This window comes from Prosopis cineraria, unplaced genomic scaffold, assembly GCF_029017545.1.
Source record: "Prosopis cineraria cultivar Desert tree isolate PC_DT_omini unplaced genomic scaffold, ASM2901754v1 PC6, whole genome shotgun sequence".
Classification (NCBI taxonomy): domain Eukaryota; kingdom Viridiplantae; phylum Streptophyta; class Magnoliopsida; order Fabales; family Fabaceae; genus Prosopis; species Prosopis cineraria.
Genome location: NW_026555337.1, coordinates 39,142,509 through 39,165,218, shown reverse-complemented (window position 1 = coordinate 39,165,218; position 22,710 = coordinate 39,142,509). Strand labels below are relative to the sequence as shown.

General features: G+C 28.0%; 1 protein-coding gene and 1 pseudogene across 1 annotated transcript; both read left to right on the top strand.

Annotated features, from left to right (window-relative positions):
- Positions 1–13,355: 13,355 nt before the first annotated feature.
- Positions 13,356–13,970, top strand: LOC129314153 (wall-associated receptor kinase 3-like). The gene has a single exon (XM_054957522.1). It carries the CDS (start codon positions 13,428–13,430, stop codon positions 13,968–13,970), a length of 543 nt encoding a protein of 180 aa, XP_054813497.1. The 5' UTR covers positions 13,356–13,427.
- Positions 13,971–14,178: 208 nt separating this feature from the next.
- On the top strand, positions 14,179–18,153 carry LOC129313056 (wall-associated receptor kinase 3-like; annotated as a pseudogene).
- The last annotated feature ends 4,557 nt before the right edge of the window (positions 18,154–22,710 follow it).

Below are 22,710 nucleotides of genomic sequence, written 5' to 3'. Positions count from 1 at the left end.
TGAAGAAGGTTGGATAGAACTCTCTGAAATTGATTGTTAATTGACTTCAGGGGGAACAAAAGGATTGTTCTTGAGCCATGAGATTAGAGCACTATGAGAGCCTTTAGGAAATGAGGAAATAGCTTGGGTAATAGGGAAAAAGGTTGAAAAACTTGATGAAGAGATTTATTTGACCTTAGAACAATTCACATTTGTTGTGCTTTGCAAGTGTATGGGTTGCAGCAAGTAATACATAATGAGTAGAGTATTGTTTCCATAGATATTTGTATTAAAAATATGGTCAAACAAAAGATATTACGAACTCAATTGAGTTAAGCAAATCCAAACTATGATTGGTGTCTACAATATAAATTAAATGTGTGAAAAAGCATGAAAACTTAGAAAAAAAATTAATTCAAGACTCTTGAAGGTATCTAGGCCAATGATTATTCATCTCTCTTTATACTTAAAAAATAATCAATCAACCCCCAATATATTTTCCTCTTAATGACAAATTATGTAAGTTAAGGATACTAAATTACCCAAGTTCTCTCTCAAGTCTCACAAGTGCTCTTGGACGATTTGTAGCACATTTTTTAGCCTTCCACCCCAGCATGTATCCCTAGCCTCTATTCTACGTTCTTGTTTTAGATTTCTAAAGTGATGACTTCTAATATTTTGATGAATTTACTATAGTTTTTAATACAATCAAAAGTCATCTTGTGAAATTAATTGGCAAATATATGATTAAATGGATGATTATTTGTGAGAATGAATGTAGATAAAGTTTAGATAATTGTAAAAGTCATTGGATCAATTATAGCATTAAATCTAGGTTTTATCCATATAGGGTGGCCCAATTTATGGGCCTAAAGCTAATAATTTCAAATTTTATAACAAATTAAATTCTGTCCAATGATATTGTAGCATCAATTTTGGATGTCATGACATTAAATTAGTTTTAGCAAAATACACAGCTACACTTAATTTCATTTTTAAAGGTTTCTGAATAGCATTTTCCATTCCAATTTGTCTCTTAATAGCAGCTGCACATCCAAGGAGCATTCTAAAGTAGAAAAAAAGAGTTAGAAAAGCTTGAAAAAACACTTGGGTCTTACAATTTGTAATGGAAATCATCCCTTCTAAGCTTTCTTCTTCCTATTCTCTATATTTTGATATATCTTGTGTTGAGTATTGCTTATTTGTGCAGGTTTAATGGCTATTAGCAGCTGATTCTACTTGACCTAGAGGAACTATGAACTTATTGATGGATTAGACTCCATTTTAACCAAATTAAATACTTCCAATGCCAATTTTGTTAATCAAGAGTTTTAATAGTATTAAAGTCTTTCAATCCACTAATAACCCTTCTTAAATTATGTTATGTCTAACACAATCATCTAAGAGACTATTCAAACCAAGAACACTCCATAATGATTATATAGGGCAATTAGGCGTATGTCTATTGTAATTACAAATTAGATAAAATATAATTCTATGTTACTCAATCCAATGGTTCAATTGAGATTCTCCTTTATCAAGAAAAAATCTCAAAACCCAAAATCACATTTAATATTGACCAAGCATCAAATAGACATTAAAGTATAAGATTGAGCGATCAAAATTAACATTAAGCTTAACTAATGGGTAAAAACGAGTCTAAAGATTTGAGGTTGATAGTTCAGGGTTATTGTCAGTGCATGTTTGAATTTTCTGAGTTTTCTATCGATTAATCTTGGTATAAATGCGATGGTGCAGCTTAACATACTAGACTCTCAATATTAAGATAGTTTTGACATTTTACGTGCAGTCAAGCATATATTTGTGGATATTTGATTGCTCCATATGTTTGCTTTTTAATAGGACTCAAGTCTTTGATGGAATCAGGCTGGAATCATGTTTAGATGTCATTGAAGAAGGAAAAAGATCGTAGGAAGCACAAGGAAGTAAGTATGGACTAAAGTATAAAGGAAGAATAATGTAAAACCTAGGTCCAACACAGCATGATTTTTCAACTTTTTTTATCAAAATGCTGAGTTTTAACAGTAATGAGGGTTTATTATTATTTTAATCTTTAATATATAAGAGGTCATTTTACCTTGATTTTATGTGCATTTTGGCCCTTTCATTTACTAAATATTACACAAAATAAGGTTCAATAAGAATAAAAACACCTCACTTGTTGGATATGCGTCGTTTACATGGAAAAGGAGCAAAAATAACATAAATTAGGCTAAAAACGTGAACAACAAGCATAAGGCCCAAAACCAGGCCCAACATTTGTTCTTTCGCATATGTAACTAGCAAGAGAAGCCGCGGTTCAAGGATACAAATAGGGTTTATTGCCAAAAAAAAAAGGATACAACTAGAGGAGAATACTTGCTGCCTCTGCCATGTCCAGTCAGGGACAACTAATGAAGGAATTCCATCTGTATGCAGATATGAGCAATCTGGAGACCCCAAGCCTCTCTATTTGTGTCCATCCATGGACACAGACCAAAGGAAACATAGCCGTTCATGGATAAAGAAGGAAAGTACAAGCCAGAGCCCTCTGTTAGTAGCCGGTCATAGATGAGCATAACATGGTGATGTGAAATACGAAAGAGGAGAGGAGAAGAGAGAGAAAGGAGAAGGAATAGAAAAACTATATAACTCTTATTCAAATGTTAAAACTGAATACAATTGAAGAATCCCAGAGCTATTTATATAACCCTAGAAATATTAAAAATAATAAAATCTAAAATCTAAATCTAAATCAAATGATGATATAAAGATGAAGATAAGGTATCAATACCATAGAAATGGGTTTTAGTGGTGTTTAAAATTTTAATTTCATGATGTTTATAAAACACTATAAAATTCATATTATCTTAAATCTTAAGTGACGTTTCATTAATCGCCACAAAAAAACTAGCAACAACGGTGACATTCTCTCAAAAAAAACGTCACCTCATTATTTACTTTTAAAAAATAAAAGAAAGAGAGATGGCATTTCTTACAGTAAATGCCACCTCTCTACTTTCTTTTTAAAATATAAAAGGAAGAGAGGTGGCGTTTCTTGTAGGAAACACCATTTCTCTACTTAATTTTTTAAAAATAAAAGGAGATAGGTGGCATTTCCTGCATAAGAAATGCCACCTATCTCCTTTTTTGAAAATAAAAATAAAAAGTATCACTTTTTAATATATATATATATATATATATAATTTTTTATATATCTATCAATCATATCATAATTTTCTTAGTAAATACACAGTTAATTTATACAATAAAATTTATTCATGATTAACAAAAATAAATAATCAATTTCATACTATCTAAAACTATGATAAATTTAGCAAGGTCATAAAAAATCAAAGATAAAGAAAAAACATAAATTAAAACATTAGCTAAGAGACATAATAAGGTTTTCAACAATTTTGGCAATATACTTGTAAAAAACAATATTTACAACAAAAAAAATAAACAATAAAATCAAAAAAAATTATGACTAATGTTTAACAAGTTTTTTCCTCAATGATTAACAAAAATTATTACATTACTTCTTGAAGCCTAAAACTTGACAAAACCAAATCTTTTATCATTGAAAACACAAAGATTGAAGATGTCACTGTCTGTTCCCCATATCTGAATAAAGATTTATACTCAAAGAATTGTTTCACTAATAAATATGGCTATTGAAAAATTAAAGAACAAACCCTTCATAATGGAAAGAAAAATTGTCAACTGAAGATAAATAACAGCAAAATCATAAAGATCCATACCATATATATATATGGATAGGTAGATAAGAGGTAATAAAAATGAAAAAAGAAAACCTGCCTGTTATTAATATACTCATACAAGCAACCTTAGCTAGATAAAACAACAAGAGTACCTTTAACAATTAGAAAATAAATAACTTATGAATTGTAAGAGAGTAGAGTGAGCAGTGCAATGAAGAGAATGACCAAGATATAAAAAAAAAAAATTAGTGTTTGAAAAATCTAACTATAGTTAAAAACGATCCCCAATTTTAAAAATAATTAAAACTAACAGCAATAATGTTCTTCGTGGAAACACCACCTCTCTAATTTTTAAAAAATTAAAATAACTAATAAAAATAATTTTGAAGAGAGAGGTAGCGTTCCATGCACCCCTGCATTTAAATATTTTTTAATATTTAATATTAAGTAATAATATTTAATAATTAGTATTTTAAAATTAATATTAATTAAAAAAAGTTTCAAACTATAAGAGAGAGCTCTATCAGTTAAATAATTTTTATTATTTTATATTTAATAATTATTATATTTAAAAATAATATTAATTAATAAAAATTTAATATAGATATATATATCTATAGAATAGAGAGAGGTGGCATTCTATTACCGAAATGGCACCTGTCTCATTTAAATAATTTTTAATTATTTATATTTAATAAAGAAAATTTAATAATTATATATCTAAAAATAATAGTAATTAATAAAAATTTAATATATATGAGAGGGTGGCACCGAAAAATGCCACCTCTCTTATTTAAGTAATTTTTTATATAATTTTTGGGTAAACATTTATATATATATTTAAAATAGATATAAATTTAATAAATATATATTTAAAAAATAATATTATAAATACTACAACAATAAATTATAATAAAATAATTACTTAATATGGTAAAACAAAATTTTAAATCAATGAGAGTATAGAGTGGCATTTTAAGCTAATCAAAAGCTGTCTCTCTGATTTTATTTATCAAATAGTATGATATATTAATTAAATTATATATTAAATAATTTATAATAAATAATTATTTAATTTAATAAAATAAAATAATAAATAACAATAGGGCAGAGAGATGGCATTGTCATACTTAGGAAACGTCACCTCTATGCTTTTTAATTATTAGATAAGAATATATATTTATAATTAATATTAATCAAATAAGTTATGATAAAATAATATTTAATCTTATATATTAATTATGGAAAGGAAGAGAGGTGGCTTTCTTCAATTGTTTGTTTAAATATTATTATATATTATAAATACTGCATAAATAAAGTATAATAAAATAATTATTTAATATGGCAAAACAAAATTCTAAATTAATAACAAAGTATAGACATGGCATTTTCAAGCCTAGCAAAAGCTTTCCCTCTAATTTTATTTATTAAATAATATGATATACTAACTAAAATTATTAATTAAATAAATTATAATAAAATAATTATTTAATCTAATAGAATAATAAATAATAAATCAAAAGTAGGGTAGAGAGGTAGTGTTTTCAAGCTTAAAAAATATCACCTCTCTGCTTTTAAATTAGTAGATAATAATAGATATATTAATAATTAATATTAATTAAATAAATTATAATAAAATAATATTTTATCTTATAAAAATAATAAAATAATAAAAAAAGAAGAGTGGTGGCATTTCCAAATGCCACCTCTCTTCATTTGTTTATTAAATAATAGATATACTAGTTAAAATTACTAATTGAATAAATTACAATAAAATAATTATTTAATTTTATAAAATAAAATGTTAAATTATTAATAGATTAGAGAAGTGGCTTTTTCAATTGAAAATGCCACCTCTTTGCTTTTGATTATAAATAAAAATATTAATTTAATAAAAAAGAAGAGAGATGGCATTTTGCCACTCTTGAAACGCCACCTCTTGTTTTTATAAAAAATTATAAATAGAAAATTATTTATAAATGATGGCATTTGAAATAAGAAACACCACCTCTCTAGTTTAGCTTCAATATTAGCGACGTTTCATTTTTTATTGTTACAAAATGCATGCTATTAAATCTCATTTCTAGAGTAGTATATCTAACTAGTTTAGATATATTATTTTATTTGAAATAATCTTAAAGATAAAATAAATCTAATATACTAAAAAAATAATAACAAATCTTAATAAACTCTAAATCAAATCAAATATAATTTTCATTATTTCCTCCCAGTTGAAAGAACTCTCCACCGAAGAGGTAAATAATTGGTAGTTGTTGAACAAAATGGAGTCAATGGTGCATAACTCCTCTATAGTGATCCACATGATATCTAAATCTGAATGACCCTTCCAATAGACAAGGTATGTTGGACAAGACCTGCTTGAGTGACAATCGTCTGTTCATCCATAATAGCATCAATTGTGTCGATTGGTGGCATAACAACAAGCAATGATGGAATTGGGGTATAGTGGGGCTGTGTACTTGTAAAGTCATCAGAGAGCAAAAGGGGTGGCACAAAATTACCACGGTAAGAAATAAGATCCTCAACATAAATACTGGACTGATAGAAATATTTGAAGGTAAATCTAACAAATAAGCATAAGGCCCTTGTTTTTTTGCAAAGCAAAAAGGGCCAGAGACACAAGCATGTAACTTTTTAAGCGAATTTCTTGAAAAGTGCTCTGGGCATATGCGAGCAATAATATAGTCTCCAATATCAAATTCTTGGGAATGATGGTGTGGGTTAGCAACTAACTTATATGCATCATTATTCACTGCTAGCTTACGCCTAATCTTAACATGAAGGTTGTGAAGGCCATGGGAAAAGCTTCAGCTGATTTAGATGTACAGGTTGTAAGAGGGATAGGTAAGAGGTCAATAGGTTGTTTGAGGTTATACCTTTGAACAATTTGAAATGAATTCTTATCAGTGGATCGATTGATCGAATTATTATAGACAAACTTTGTGACTGGCAATACCAAATCCCCATTTTCCAATTTATCACTGACTAGACTCCTGAGCAAGTCACCTAGACTATGATTAGTGACTTTAGTTTGACTATCAATTTGAGGATGAAAGGCAGAGGAAAATTTTAATTAGGTAGCAAAAAGTTTTCAAAAGGTTTTTCAAAAATAACTAACAAATTTGACATCTTTATTCGAAACAATAGAAGTGGGTAACCCATGAAGATGAACGATCCCCTGAAAAAATAACTTAATAAAAAAGGTAAACTATAAGATTCACAAAGCTATTTTTCCTAAGAACAAATAAAAATCTTCCTACGTAACAGGATACGAGTCGCCATTATCGGGCTTTACATTGTTGGGCCTATTGTGAACCGTAATTTGATCTGTATATTCAATACAATACGCTTTGGTTTTAATAAAAGGAGATAAATATTAAAAAAAATTGGCGAGAAGGACTAAAAGGTCAACATATTTGGGAAAAAGGACAAAAATTCCCAAAACTTAAAAGATACTTTAAAGGCTGAGGAAAAAAAATAAATCAAAATATCCTTTTGATTTAAAATTCATTTGACATTACAAATATGCAGTGCCGCGTGAACAAACCAATTATATTCTGACATTTCATCCCCACCTTTGAATTTGTACTGAGATCTACACCAATCATCCAATCATATTTTGATACATTACTTTTTCTTTTGCACCCCCAAATATTTCATACCGTATATCTTCAATTTTTTTTTTTTCCCAATAATCTTCCACACTTAGCTTCTTCAAACTTTAACTTATCTTCGAGAAAAATTTCTATGAGTAACTTCAATTATCCTTCACATTTTTTTAAGACTAGTTTCTTCAAGTGGCTTCAATTATCTTCAGTTTTTTTTTTCAAAAGTCTTCATTAATCTTAAAAAATCTTTAAAACAATTTTCCTTGAAGATATGTTGAAGGCCTTTAAAGTGACATATTTTTCAGGAAAATATGAGATTTTTGTTCAAATAGGTTTCCTTAATAAAATAATTTTTCATAACAGAAAATTAAATAAATTTTTAGGTAAATTTTGTTGAAATTGACGAATAATTAACAAATATTCAAATTCAAATCCTTTTGAAAGATGATTGGTGCACGGGTGCCGTAATTTATCAAATATCGTTTTATTTTTTCAATTTTATCTTCTCAAATATCCCCGCCCTCCCCTGGGGGGGGGGGGGACGTGGAGGGTTGGGTCCATTTCATGGTATTGAATGTGACTTGTGAAAATCTCCGCGTTGAGTGGTCCTCATGAGTCATCCTTCAAACCAATCCACGGGGCCAAAAAATAAAGCCCCAATTCTTCTCCTATTGAAAATTTTTACATTTTCAAAATAATATTTAATTATTGAATTGGACTTAAACTAATCATTAATTATTATTTATTTTATTTTTATAATTCTAGCATCATACTCCTTCCACTTCTGTATATAAAAGAAAAAAAAAGTATATCACATAGTATAAGAAAATTAGTTAACTGTAATATTTAGGTCTAGAAATAAAAAAAGGTATACTAAAATGTCTTATATTAATTAATAAATATATATTAATTGTTTCTCGTTAATATAAATAATGAGGAGTGATTTAAAAAATATATAATAAATATTTATTGAAATTGATAATTTTGCTAATAAAAAAAATACAAGTCAAAAGTAATAGTTTCTCTAGCAATAAAAAATGAAAGGAGTATCTAACTTTCTCTCACTTTTTGTCTTTACTTTTTCTTTTTTCCCCTCTTTTCTTGTTTCTATTTTAAAACCTAAAGAAAGCACACTCTCTTCCAGTCTTCCTATTCAAAAAAACTCTTGGATTAACAACCATTCTTGTGCCAAATCGCTTGCACGAAGCGTATGCCAAATTAGAGTTTGGAGATCAAAATGCTGTGTGTGGTGTGTGTTTTTTTGTTTTTATTTCTTGTAGCAAAAATGTCAAATAAAAGTATGAATCTAGCTATGAAAATTTAAAGGAAACAAAAAGAAAAGAAAAGAAAAGTTGAAAAGTGATATGAGTATTGATAATTTATTTTAGGTTAGGCCTTTTTACTCATTTTGCTTCAGGCGTTAAAATCCCTTAACACGGCACTGCCAATCCACTTCATTAATCCCAGTCATTTTCCTTACATGGTTTCCACAATTGACTAATTCAACAATATTCTTTCTTCGGGTCGTTTTCTTTTGAAAAATTGATAAATAAAAGCCTTGTAAAAGAATTAATGTAAAATTAGGATTTCTTCACAACTATGTTTCCAAATTCATTATTCATTCTTCCATTGTTTTGTACTAAAACTTAAAAAAAAAATCTTGATTTGATATTAGTCTTTTTATGAGGTTTTTGCTTGTCATTCTCCCTCTTTTTTTCTCTTTTTGTTTATCCTGTCAAACACGGAACACTCTAATGCTTTCCTTTAATGGGTGTTAGTGTCAATTTTTAGTTAGAGGTCTCCTAGGCATATCTCACTTTGGGCAATTATTAAAAAAGGGGTTTGTTTTATGAAAAAGAACCAAAACAAACTTCATCAATGATATTGTATTTTCAAAATTCAAACTCTATACATATCTGGTTAAACTGGTATAGTCTTTTACTAAACCAAGCATTCAGTAGTATTGTCTATTTTAAAAAAGAAAAAAAACTTATATAATGAACCTTATATACTTAATATGCTTATTTTTTAATTAAATCAAGACATGTAGATATTTTATATATTATTTATTTTATAATAAATTCTTGATATTAATTTTATTACTATATTAAGATTCACTTATTATAATTTAATTGTATATAAGTATATTAAGTATATAAGAGTAAGGATAAACTCCCTTCGTTAAAAAATGTAAGGTATTTTTTGAAGAATTGGATGTTAAAAAAATATAAGGCATTTTTAATCTTTTGAGGTGTAGTCATTGCCTTTTTTTTTCTCAAAAGTACCTCTATTGATAGTAACTTTCTATTTATTATAAGGTGTTTAATAGGGGTAAATATAAAAAGATGGGGTTAGTTTGAAAGTAGGTAATTATTTTATTGGGAGATGAGATTTGATTAAAAATACTTTACATTTTTGAATGGAGGGAGTAAGTCTTATCCTTTTAAAAAAATATTAAATTCCTGAAAATTCTGGAGGGAAAAGAGGGTAGGGTGGTTTCGGAGAAAAGAAAAGGCAGAGATTGTGGGGAAAGGGAAGTAAACTAGTGAGTCACAAAGAGAGTTGAGAGACCCACAACTACAGTTGTCGTCCATGAAAGAGACAAGTCAACAAACAACCACCCCTTGTCGACCAAAGACCCAAATCCCCTTCCTCGCTCTCTTTTCATATCTTTCACAAGAATCTAATAGGGAAATGACAATTAGGGACCCCTTAAAGGCTGAGATGTTTGGACTTAAAAACTAATATATAATTAAAAAAGAATTTATAAACTTAAATTTTGAGATTTTAAATAAGAAGTGATATTCTTTCACTTCTCTTTGCCCATTATTTTTTTCCTGTCGTTTTTGAGTAATTGCTCTCCATTCCTAACATTATTATAACTATATATTTTTTGTACCAAGTACTAGATTAACTATAAGCTACTACTATGGTCCTTATTAATAGCCACATTCTAAAGCAATAAATATTCCTTATTACAAGTCACTTAGAAAAAATTAATTAAGTTTTTTTTAATATTTATCCTATTTAATTGATCTTTTTATCAAAACAAAAACAAAAACTATATGAGAGAAAATGCAATGCAAAAATTTTCATTTAAATATGGGTAAAATAAAAAAAATTATTCTATTTTCAAACAAAATTATTGATTTAATCATTTTTCTTGATTTATGTAAGGTCATTAGAGATATCTTATCTATAATCGAGATCCAATTTTCTTATGCATGTTTGAAGTTGTAAGAAATTGCTTGGTTATTATTTGCTTAGAGTGACATTCTATATGGGATGGAATCCTTCTTATGTTCATAATTAATAGATTTATATGATAAAAGATCATACCTATATATATTTTTCATTTTTTTATTTGTTAATGAGTCTATTTCTTGTTTTTTTTTTGGGTAAAGAATTAGTCCTTTTTTTTTCGTATGAAAGATGTTTGGGTCAATTTTTATTTTAAGCCATTCATTCATTTTATTTCACTATTTTTGGGAGACTAATCGAAACTATCTATTCTGGGATAAATCGTTTTGTTAATGACCTTGAATTGTTTTTTTCACCATACAGAATTGTTAATGACCTTTTATACAGAATTGGGAGCGCTGTTTTACTTTGGAATGAGATGATATATTTCTTGCACTAAAAAAAAATCCTTTACTTATTTCATAATGTAATAAAGTTGAATTGTCACAGCCAAGGCAGGACACAATAATTAGCACCAAAGCTAGCGGGTACTGTTGGTGTAGTTGAATTAGTCCAAGTCTTCTTTTTTAAATTTTAAGTCTTCGCAATTACTCTGGCCACTAAAATATGATCAGTTTATTTTTTACAAAATATGTACATTAATAAAATCATTACTTTTATAATATATATATATATATATATATATTGTGATTTCAATTATCAATGTATTTCATGATGATTGAGAGATAAATTTACACAAGAATTTAAGTTAATAAATATAAAAAATAAAATAAAAATAAATTTTTACATATATTAGATTGTTTATATTTTAAATCAGGATTAAAAAAATATTTATATTTTGAATTGATTAAAATTCACTTTTGAAATTTTTCAATAACATTTGTAAATATATAATAGTCACTTGAAAATTTACTAAAATCACTTCTAAATATGAATTCAATTATTTGTGAATTTTTATAGTTGTTAATATATAGGTAGACCACTTGAAAAAATTAAATAAATGACACTACTAAAATTATTATCATGGGATAAGAATATTGTTACTCTCAATTGGAAAAACAATGAACAATAGTTGGGAATGCATTGTTTGTCAATTTGAAACAAAAATTTACTTTTGAAACTTTCAAAGGACACTTGTGAATATACAAGTAATTACTTGAAAATTTACTAAAATTACTTATGAGGGGCATTCTACACTATTCATATTTTTTTAATTCCAAATAAGAACCATGGTCCATTATTGAAATTTCAATAATTTAGGATCCCTAATTGTAATTATTAGCCTTATGTAGTCCCTAATTATCATTTTCCCAATCTAATATCCATATGCTTGCATTATATATATAAACGTACATGTATATATTACATTAATATTGCAGGTGTGAAAGAAAGTAAAGTAGTAAATGGCAAAAAGATTTTGACAAGGGTAAGTTGTTATGTCTAAGTGTAAGTAAATTTAAGCTGAGGTGTTGAATTAAAAAGAAATTTATAAACTTGAATTTAATGTTTTAAATCAAGAAGTGGTATTCTTCCACTTCTTTTCGCCTATTTATTTTTTTTCTCATTTCTGATCACTCTCCATTCCTAACGTCAATATAACTATATACTTTTTGTATACCAAGTACTGAATTAACTATGAGCTACTACTATGGTCCTTGTTAATAGCACATCCTAAAAGCAATAAATATTCCTTATTACAAGTCACTTGAAAGGAATTAATTAAGTTTTTTAAATATTTCTCCTATTTAATTCATCTTTTTATCAAAACAAAAGCAAAGAAAATGTAATGCTAAACTATTCCATTTAAATATGGGTAAAATAAAAAATTTCTTCTCTTTTCAAACAAAATTATTAACCTAATCATTTTTCTTGATTTCTATAAGGTCATTAGAGATATCTTATATCAAGATCCAATTTGCTTATACATGTTTGGAGTTGTAAGAAATTGCTTGGTTATTATTTGTTTAGAATGACAATCTATATCGGCTTGAGTCCTTCTTATCTTCATTATTAATAGATTTATATGATAAAAGACCTTTTTTTTTTTTCATTTGTTAATCAGTCTATTTCTTTTTTTTTTGGGTAAAGAATTAATCCGTTTTTTTTCCTTCATGTGAATGATGTTTGGTTAAATTTTATTTAGAGCCATTCATTTATTTTATTTCACTATTTTTGGGAGACTAGTCTAAACTAACTATTCTAAGATAAATCGTTTTGTTAATGACCTTTAATTGTTTTTTCACCATACAGAATTTGTTGATGACCTTTTATACAGAATTGTGAGCGCTGTTTTACTTTGAAATGAGATGAGATATTCCTTGTATTGCCCCCCCCCCCCCCCAAAAAAAACCCCTTATTTCATAATGTAATAAAGTGGAATTGTCAGAGCCACGGCAGGACACAATAATTGGCACTAAAGCTAGCGGGAACTGTCGGTGCAGTTGAATTGGTCCAAGTCTTCTCTTTAAATTTTAAGTCTTCGCAATTACTCTGGCCACTAAAATATGATCAGTTTTTTTTTTTCTAAATATGTATATTAATAAAATATTTATTTTTAAAAAATATATTATTTTTTTATTTATAGTTTTAATTAACAATATGCTTCATGATGATTGAGAGATAAATTTACATAAAAATTTAACTTAATAAATACAAAACATAAAATAAAAAAATAAATTTTTACATGCATTAGATTATTATTATTTTAAATCAGGATTAATAAAAAATATTTATATTTTGAATTGAAAGAGTAACGGTTGAGACCTTATTCCACCTCGAGTCTCCCATTGGCATCTAGACAATGTGCCTTTAAAGCTATAATTAGCTGCCATAGCACAAAAGCATTCCTTTTCCTTATCCTTTCCTTTTTCTTCTTCCCGAGAAAGTAATCAAGATGGTGCTGAAGCAGCTGTTCCTTGTTATACTGTTAGCCGCAGCAGCAGCCATGGCAGCAGCTCATGAAGCTCTATCCCTTGATGGCTGTCCCGACAAGTGCGGAGCTGTGGACATTCCATATCCGTTTGGTGTCGGGGTACAACCTGGTACTTCTCGAAACTGTTTCTTGGATCTGTCATTCAATCTCACTTGCGACAACTCCACATCCACGTTATACTTCGGAAACTACCCAGTTTCTAGCATATCCCTCCAAGAAGGTCAAATGGACATTTTGACGCCTGTCTCCAAGCAGTGTTACCGAGATTACAATGATTCCTATACTAATCTTTACACCAAAGATTTCACCATTTCCAGCACCCGAAACAAGTTCGTAACTGTTGGCTGCGACGCTTTGAGCTTCATTGAATTCACCAAGAACAACTTCACTTATGCCAGCGGGTGTGTGTCGTTATGTGACGAACAACCTCATCAAAACAAGACTACGATGGAACTTGTCCGGGATTGGGTGTTGCCAATTGAATATTCCTGTGGGATTCAATAGCATCAGTTGGGTGCATCTTTTCGCCTATCCGAAAGTACCACGGTGTTGCCATTCAACAACTGTACTTATGCTTTTGTTGTCAAAGATGATTGGTTTAAATTCTCCTTTGATTATCTGTACAATTCCCAACGATAGCGTCCCGCTCGTCCTAAATTGGAGTGTGTCAAATGATACGTGTCCAATTGCTTCTACTAATATACCACGACTATGCCTGCAAACACAACACAGATTGTGTGAATTCTACTGATGGAATTGGGTACAAATGCAAATGCAAACCTGGCTTTCAAGGAAATCCATACCATCCACGCGGATGTTACGGTAATTCTATGCGTAATTCCAATATTTTCTTTATAAACATTTTCTCTTAATTATACTCTCTCTTGTCCCATTTTATAAGATATTTTTATAGGTGATTTAACGTCCTAAAATAGAAGACGTTTTGAAGGGAGTTGCAGGTTAACGATCGTTCGATTTATGGAACGACGGTTAGAGATTGTCATATAATATTTAGAAAGTAACAATTTCAAATTTGGAGGAAACAGTATATATATGAGGAGTATTTTAATCACGAAGATGGTTTTAAATTTTTGAAGAGAAATATATTTTGATAATTTTTAAATATTGATGGAAACTAATAACTATAATCAACACATTCATTGAGTAAGCAAACTTATGTCACTCACAGAATCAAAATTAATGATGATTATAATATAAGATATCCTTCATTATTTCACTCCTTACTCAAATAAATTTCCCCTTCTCTTATTAATAAAGGGTACTTTTAAAATTTTATAGAAAATTAAAATTGGAGATTGTATTTAATAATCTATATTATTGGTATATATAATTTATAAAAAAATCTTTAAATTGGGAGAAAGGGAGCAATAAATACTAATCGGTCCTGGTTATAAGACACTTTGGAAGTGATTCAATATCCTAAAATATAAAACAAAAATGAGGTTTCATTAATTATTACTTGTTCTAATATTAGCTTTCTTCTTTATTATGTTCTCTCTATTTAATGTTTCCACAAATAAAATTCTATTAAATATAGAATATTTTAAAAATTTATATTATACTTAAAATAATATTATAAAATGTATTTATTAATAAAAATTATTAATATGTACAATTTTTTAGAGAGTAAAATATAGTGATCTCCCTTTCTATTTGCTAAAATTTACAGAAATCTCCCCATTATTAACTTATTTTTTATTGATGATTATGTTAAAATTTTAAAGTTATTAATTTATCCACATGTTCCTATTGTCTATCCTCTCTCCCAATTAAAAACTTTAAATAATTAAACTTGTCAACATTTAAATAAATAATTTAATTTTTTAATATTAATGAAATTAAAAAATATAAACATAAATTATATTGAGTAATTTATTATATTAAATTCTTATATCATAAATTTGTTTATGAAAATATTTTTAAAATTTTTGAACTTCCGTGTTTGAATATTATTTAGCTAATTTATATGTTTAATTTTTAAACTCTTACTAAATGAATACACTTACATAATCAAAATTTTTAAAAATATAAATGAAAAAGTAAAAAAGTGCTTTATATTTTTTTTTGTGATAGTTTGGATGATTTTTAGACTATATATATATCTATATTTAAAGAGGGGTATTTTGGTCAAACAAATATGACTTAACTATCAACGAACAATTGGGTAGATGAAAATAAAATATTAAAAATAAGAGAATGCTTTTGTTTTATAATTATTTATACTAGGAGAGGTTTTATATAGTTTTTAAAATAGAAAAAAAGGTGTTTGTAATAAAGACAAAATAGAAGGAATGTCAAATTATTTTACTCTTTATTAAAAATTGTCTTTGCAATTGGGATGAATGGAATTATAGTTACTTTCTCTCACATTGCACCACACAATGCCATTGAAAGTTGCATTATTTACAAATCTTTATGAAAAGTTCTGCTTCTACTAACTTTTACTTCTTCTGGTTTTATTTTTAGTTACTTCAAGCATGTTTTACCAGATTTAAGCAAAATTTTAAACCTCATTAACTATGTTTTAAAATTTAATAAGTTTTCACTTCTACTTCTTCAAAAAATAATTATTTTTAATAATTTTTAATGAGGAAAAAAAAGAAAAAATGAATATAGAAAATAGTGAAGTGCTTTATAAATTATAGGACCAAAATTAATTCTCTCTATCATATAAATAGGATTTTGAGAGTATTTATATTCACCCATGGATAGTATTTATTAATATTAATACTAATACTCTTTTCTTCATTTCAGATGTTGATGAGTGTCGCGAAAACAATGAATGCAGCAATCAATGCCACAATTATGATGGTAGCTACCGTTGTTCTTGTCCGCATGGATACAAAGGCGACGGCTTCAAAAATGGAACAGGCTGCACTCAATCTAATCATAGCTTCCTTATTCTTATTGCCTTAGGTGAAATACGATCAACGACTCTAGCTCTTTTGTTTTAGTTTTTAAATATTTTTGGGAATCAGTTTTAACAATAAAAAATTTCATCATGAAACAGTTTTAACAATACTGGCATACCATTTTTTAGAAGTGCTAACGTAGTCCCTGTCTGTTTGAGCTCTATATATATCCCAATTATTTCTTTTCATATTATTCAAAGCCCCATTTTATTACTAAAAGGCTCATTCATGATGGATTTTGGATTATAAGAGATAATTATAAACAAATAGAAGATGATTTAGTAATCATTACTAAAATTTAAAATTCAAAACATTTTCCCTCCTCAAATCATATGTTGGACTACATTATATATTGCTTGCAGGTGTTAGTGTAGCTTTATTGGTTGTTTTCACACTAGTCTCCACATTATGTTGGGCACACAAGCAAAGAACTTTGAAGCAAATCAAACAAAGAAATTTCGAGCAAAATGGAGGCAACATGTTGCTACAACAACTTTCACAACAACATGAATACACTGAGAGGACCAAAATATTTATAGAAGATGAGCTTAGCGATGTCACAAACAACTTTGATGAAGGCAAAATTCTTGGTTGAGGAGGACAAGGCATAGTTTATAAGGGCATATTACCGAACAATACCTCTATTGCCATTAAGAAGTCAAAAGTAGGAGGGGATCCTAGAAAATTAAGGATTTTATCAATGAAGTCTCTGTACTTTCTCAAATTAATCATCGGAATGTGGTTAAACTTTTAGGGTGTTGTCTTGAAACTGAAGTCCCTTTGTTAGTATACGAGTTTGTTGACAATGGCACTCTTCTTGATCATATTGATCCTTTGAAGAATGAGTTTTCTATTTCATGGGAGGCTCGATTAAGGATAGCTGCAGAGACTGCTGAGGCTATTTCTTATTTACATTCTTATGCTTCCATTTCAATTATTCATCGAGACATCAAATCTACAACATACTTTTAGACCATAATCTCACGGCAAAGGTGTCTGATTTTGGAGCTTCAAGATTTGTTCCTCTTGATGAAACTCAAGTTACCACTATGGTACAAGGGACACTTGGATACTTGGATCCAGAGTACCTCCAAACAGGTCAATTGAATGAGAAGAGTGATGTTTATAGCTTTGGAGTTGTGCTTGTGGAGCTACTCATGGGGAAAAAGGCGGTTCAATTTAGTAGGTCAGAACAAACAAATTTGACCATGTACTTTATGTCTTCAATGAAAGAAGATCGCTTGTGGGAAATTATTGACAAACGAGTGTTAGATCGAAAGAATGCAAAGCAACTAAAGGAAGTAGCCTCATTGGCATTGAGGTGTATTAGAGTGAAAGGAGAGGAGAGGCCCACTATGAAGGAAGTAGCAAGGGAGCTAGAGGGTCTGATAGCCATGGAAACACATCCTTGGGCAAAGGGTGAAGATCTTATGTCAGAAGAAAGTGAATACTTACTTGGCCATGTGCCAAGTGTGGATGGGGAAACTGGTGCTAGCACTTCAGCTTTCTATTTTAACATACAAAAGGAGATAATCGCAATAGAGATTGCAGATGAACGATGATGATTAATTTGGTATTCATATAGGTTGTTTTTCTATCCTTATACTTTCATAGTTTCTGCTAATTGTACGTTTGAAGCACCTTTTGATGGATGTTGTGATTATGCATGTATTCAATTGGCTGGATTTTGAAGCATTATAGAGTTCTTTAAGCTAATTTTCTATTCACTCATGCAAACTAGCTAGCTAGGTAGACTATGTCAACAAATAAAGATGTTTGCTGGTTTGGATGACTCAACAAGTTTTTTCTTGGATATTTTTAGGAAAACGTGATTTTGATTTTATAATTGATTTAAACATATAATAGGAGTGTTTGGATATATGTTTACAAAACCATACTTTTGACCTCTAAAATTGATTATTATTTAATTTGTATCCAAACAGGTATTTAGGGCACGTTTGAATATCCGTTAAAAAATTGATTATGAAAAATTTATTAATATAATTGATTTTAAATAGAATTGATTATATTATGTAGTATAATTGATTTATAAAATTGATTCTAAGCAAAATTGGAAAGTAGAATTGAAAATTAAATTAGGTATATCCATGGTTTTTGTGAAAATATATCCAAACACCTATTACATGTCAAAATCAATTATAAATTTAAAATCATGGTTTTGTTGCAAATATCCAAATACCAATTATATATGCCAAAATTAATTATAAACATAAAATTATAATTTTCTAAAAAATATTCAAACAGCTCTTTGCATGCCAAAATCAATTATGAGTTCAAAATCACAGTTATTTCATAAGCTACTGTATATTACATCCTTTTCAATTCATCTTTTCTGAAAATTTATCTAATAATCATATATAATATTCTATAAATTATGTTTTTGGGTTTATAATTGATTTTGACATGTATAAAAGTATTTGGATTAAAGAAAATAATAGTTTTTGGTTCATAATTGATTTTGAGATATATAATGAATATTTGGATTTTTAAAAAAATATTTTTTTATTTCATAATTAATTTAAACATGTAATAATATGGGTTTTTTGATATATTCACAAAAATCATAGTCATCACTTCTAAAATTGATGACTATTCGTATCCGAACTGGCACAAAATCTTCATTGTACATGAGAGGAGGGAAAAACAACATCAAGAAAAATTACATTGAAGTTTCACATAAGAAAATTAATTACTACAAGGTCCATTGACAACTGAACTAAGACTATTGACAACTAAATATGTTATCAATATAATTGCCTTAGTTTAGTTGTCAATGAATCTTATAATAATTAATTTATTTATGTGGAACCTGCATGTAATTCTCCCGAAACATTAATGATGTACTTCTTCCTCACCACTACTGCACAGCTCTCTTTGTATCTTTTATGGACGATGAGTAATAGAAGATAGAAGATACCATTTGACTCAAAATTTCAATATGATAGCTGCAGCCATGGCATCAACTGAAGCTCAATCCCTTACCAGCGGCCCCAACAAATGCGGAGATGTACACATTCCATGGGGTCACCAAATGGCGGCTAAGCTCGCATTCTTGGCTTGTCTGCGAGCTAGCTTATATATGTGAGCCCTTGTTTTCGTTTAGAAAGTGAGAAATATATGTGAGCCCTATTTTATATGCCAATTTATGTAATGTATAGGGTATTATTTTTTTCCTGATTTACCTTTATTGACAAATTTAATGATAATTTTTCCATTTTGAATAACCTTGTCTTAAAATTTAATAGGGACTATTAAAGTGGAGATTTAGTGTAATTTTTTTTGACACATTTTAATGAGTTAACATTCTTTAATTTTCTTCTTTAATTCCTATGAAATGACTCTATCAATCTCAAATATAAGAGAAAATACGTTTGTGGATCCTTATAGTTTACTCTAGTTTTGAATCAGGTTCCCATAGTTTCAATCATTTTAATTGGGCCCTTATATTTTTAACCATTAAGCTTGTTGGTCCTTTTCCAACTAACACCATTAAAATTGCTAACAGATCCAACTCTAGCCTCATTATTAGCCAATTCCAGAATAATAAGCTCTGACTTTCATAATATTTTATTTAGCTTTCAATAGATTTTTCCTCATTTAAATATAAAATTTTGTTAACATCATTGTATTATTTTAATACAATGGAAAATCTATTATACATGACACTAATATTTATTGCATCCCTCAGAGTAATAAACTCTACTTCACTATAATTCCAATAGGCTAAAGTATACATTTAGTCCTTTGACTTTACATAATATTTTATTTTAGTTCCTTATCTTTATAAATTATCTTTTTAGTCCTTTAACTCTAATATAGTTAGTTTTATCCTAACAAATTTTTATGTTAAATTTTTAAATATTAACAAATATTACCAAATATTGACATATTGAGTTTATTTTTTTAAAATAATAATGATTGACAGAAAAAATAATAATTTCAAATTAACAATGTTAGGACAAAAGGACTAAAGATATCTTATAAAATTAAATGATCAAATTGAAACCTTCTATAAAATTAGAAGACTAAAAATATACTTTAGTCAATCCCAATATTATATTTGTTTTCATCACAACTTAAGGGTTGATAATCACTAGTAGATTTTCTCACATGATATACAATTTAATAAATAACATCTGAGTATTTTATACAATAGAAATCTAATATTCACAATACCATAAGTCAAAAATATTTCATTTATTTCAAAGGACCATGACATATAAATTAAACAAATCATTATTCATAATCATGAATATTTATGCGAAGATAAATTGTTTATGCATCATTTAAAATAGATTTATCTACATTAGACAAATGATTAAAAATCTCATGAGAACATCATAATGCATGTTTCAAGCCATACACTTCGATGAGTTACAAAATTCGCATTCATGCAAATAATAAAGCCTCTTCTTAATAATTTTTTTCTCCAAATCATAATATAAAAATATCTTGGAGCTTATAAAAAGAGGCTAACAAATTTGGTACAACACATTTTTTCTAAAATAAGGCAAAATATTTTTGCTAGACACCCCAACATAAATATATTGATATCACACGAAAAATATTTCATACCTTATCAAAAATGATCTAATTAAATTAGAATTTCTCAAACACTATCATTCTAGTCATTTAAATTTTCTAAGAATAAAATCGCCAGAAGCAAAATTAAAAGGATCTTTTGTAGCAAAAATATATTGCCATGCACCCCACATTTGGATACAATATTATAGCACATTAATATTATAATGCTATCATATTAACGCATTTCCTACTTACTCGAAATCTTTTTTTTTTAAGAAAAAATAACAGTCTACTTCGACCACCAAGAATCTTGAACGAAATAATCACAAAATTAAATGCAAAAGTTTTCACATTTAAAACTTTTCAATTCTAATTAAAGTAGAATTTCACGTAGTTGAAAAATTCATCATAAATATATAAAAGCATGCACAGAAGTCCCCCACATTTTGGATATTATGTCAATTAATCAAACAAAATCTTCAAGCATCACTCATGAAAAACACAGCATTAAACATCACGTATCTTAAAATGCTTAACATGATCCGGAATATACAATGATTTTAGTCATGAACAGGGCTCCTAAATCCAAGGAATTGTTAACCTAGATTCTACCCAACTCTCATCTGCTAACCAGATCCCAAAATTATAACAGATAAAAAAATATAAAGAATCCAATTAATACAATAAATGAGAACAAAAACAAAAGCCAAGAGAAGAGAAACATATATAAATAAGGAAAAAGATTAAAAAAAGAAGAAAAAAAGGTAATTACAAAAAGGCCGTATTATTTTGAATAATTAACATAAATGGGCTTAACTCTCCAGTGGAGTAGCCATACTATCTTGCCCGGATCATGAATTTCCTAAAAAAGGAAATCAATAAATGTAGGAGTCATCACAAAAAATTTAAAAGGATAATTGTGAAAACCTTTTTATTTAAAAAAATGGTCTACATAACCAAAGCAAGGTTTGGGAGTTGATTGTGTAAGAAGAAGGTGTTAGACATCTCACAGTACCCATCCTGCCATCCATGACAATAGTTACCCTAACTTAACTAAACAAAAGTAATATGGCCTTAAATATAATTTAATTACCCTTAATAAAACAATAAAAACAAAATAAGAAGAAAATTAAAATTAAGTTAGAAAAATATTATTTATTTACATGTTGAACTTGATTTAGAATGAGAACCTGGGGCCTATGTACCATGTTTAGAGGGATCAAAGCTCATATAGTTTCAAGGTAAAAATGCTTGTTACTTAGTTGGTGACTTTTAGAGGAATGGTTTGTTAATTCTTGAAATTAATTTTTTTGATTGGGTTTATATCTTTTAATTTAAAAAGTGATTTCTTCCATTATTTGATAGAAAAATTTTATATTGAAGTTTCTGTGGAGATTCCAAAATCTCACATGAAAATTAATTATTTATGCCTATAGAGATTCCAAAATCTCACAAAGCATAAAAATCATATTTCAATCTGTTTGTTTATTCGTTTTTATAGAAGAAGACCTTTTTTATTTTTTGATTTTTTTAAAAATTTATTCAAGAAATATATACAAATTAAGAAATTAAACGCATTGATTGGTAACTTAATATTATACACTACGGACCAATTAACCTTGTACCTACGAAAACACTAAAATCTCACACGGTAAGGTATATTTGATAGTGCATGCAAAGCGAACAATCAAATCACATATACTAACCTCATTTTGTCTTAGTGACACTCACTCAAATTTCCATCCTCATGCGTTGGATTCCGCTCG

Excerpts from the sequence above, each read along its gene's own strand:
- LOC129314153 (XM_054957522.1), top strand. The coding sequence starts at position 13,428 with ATGGTGCTGAAGCAGCTGTTCCTTGTTATACTGTTAGCCGCAGCAGCA.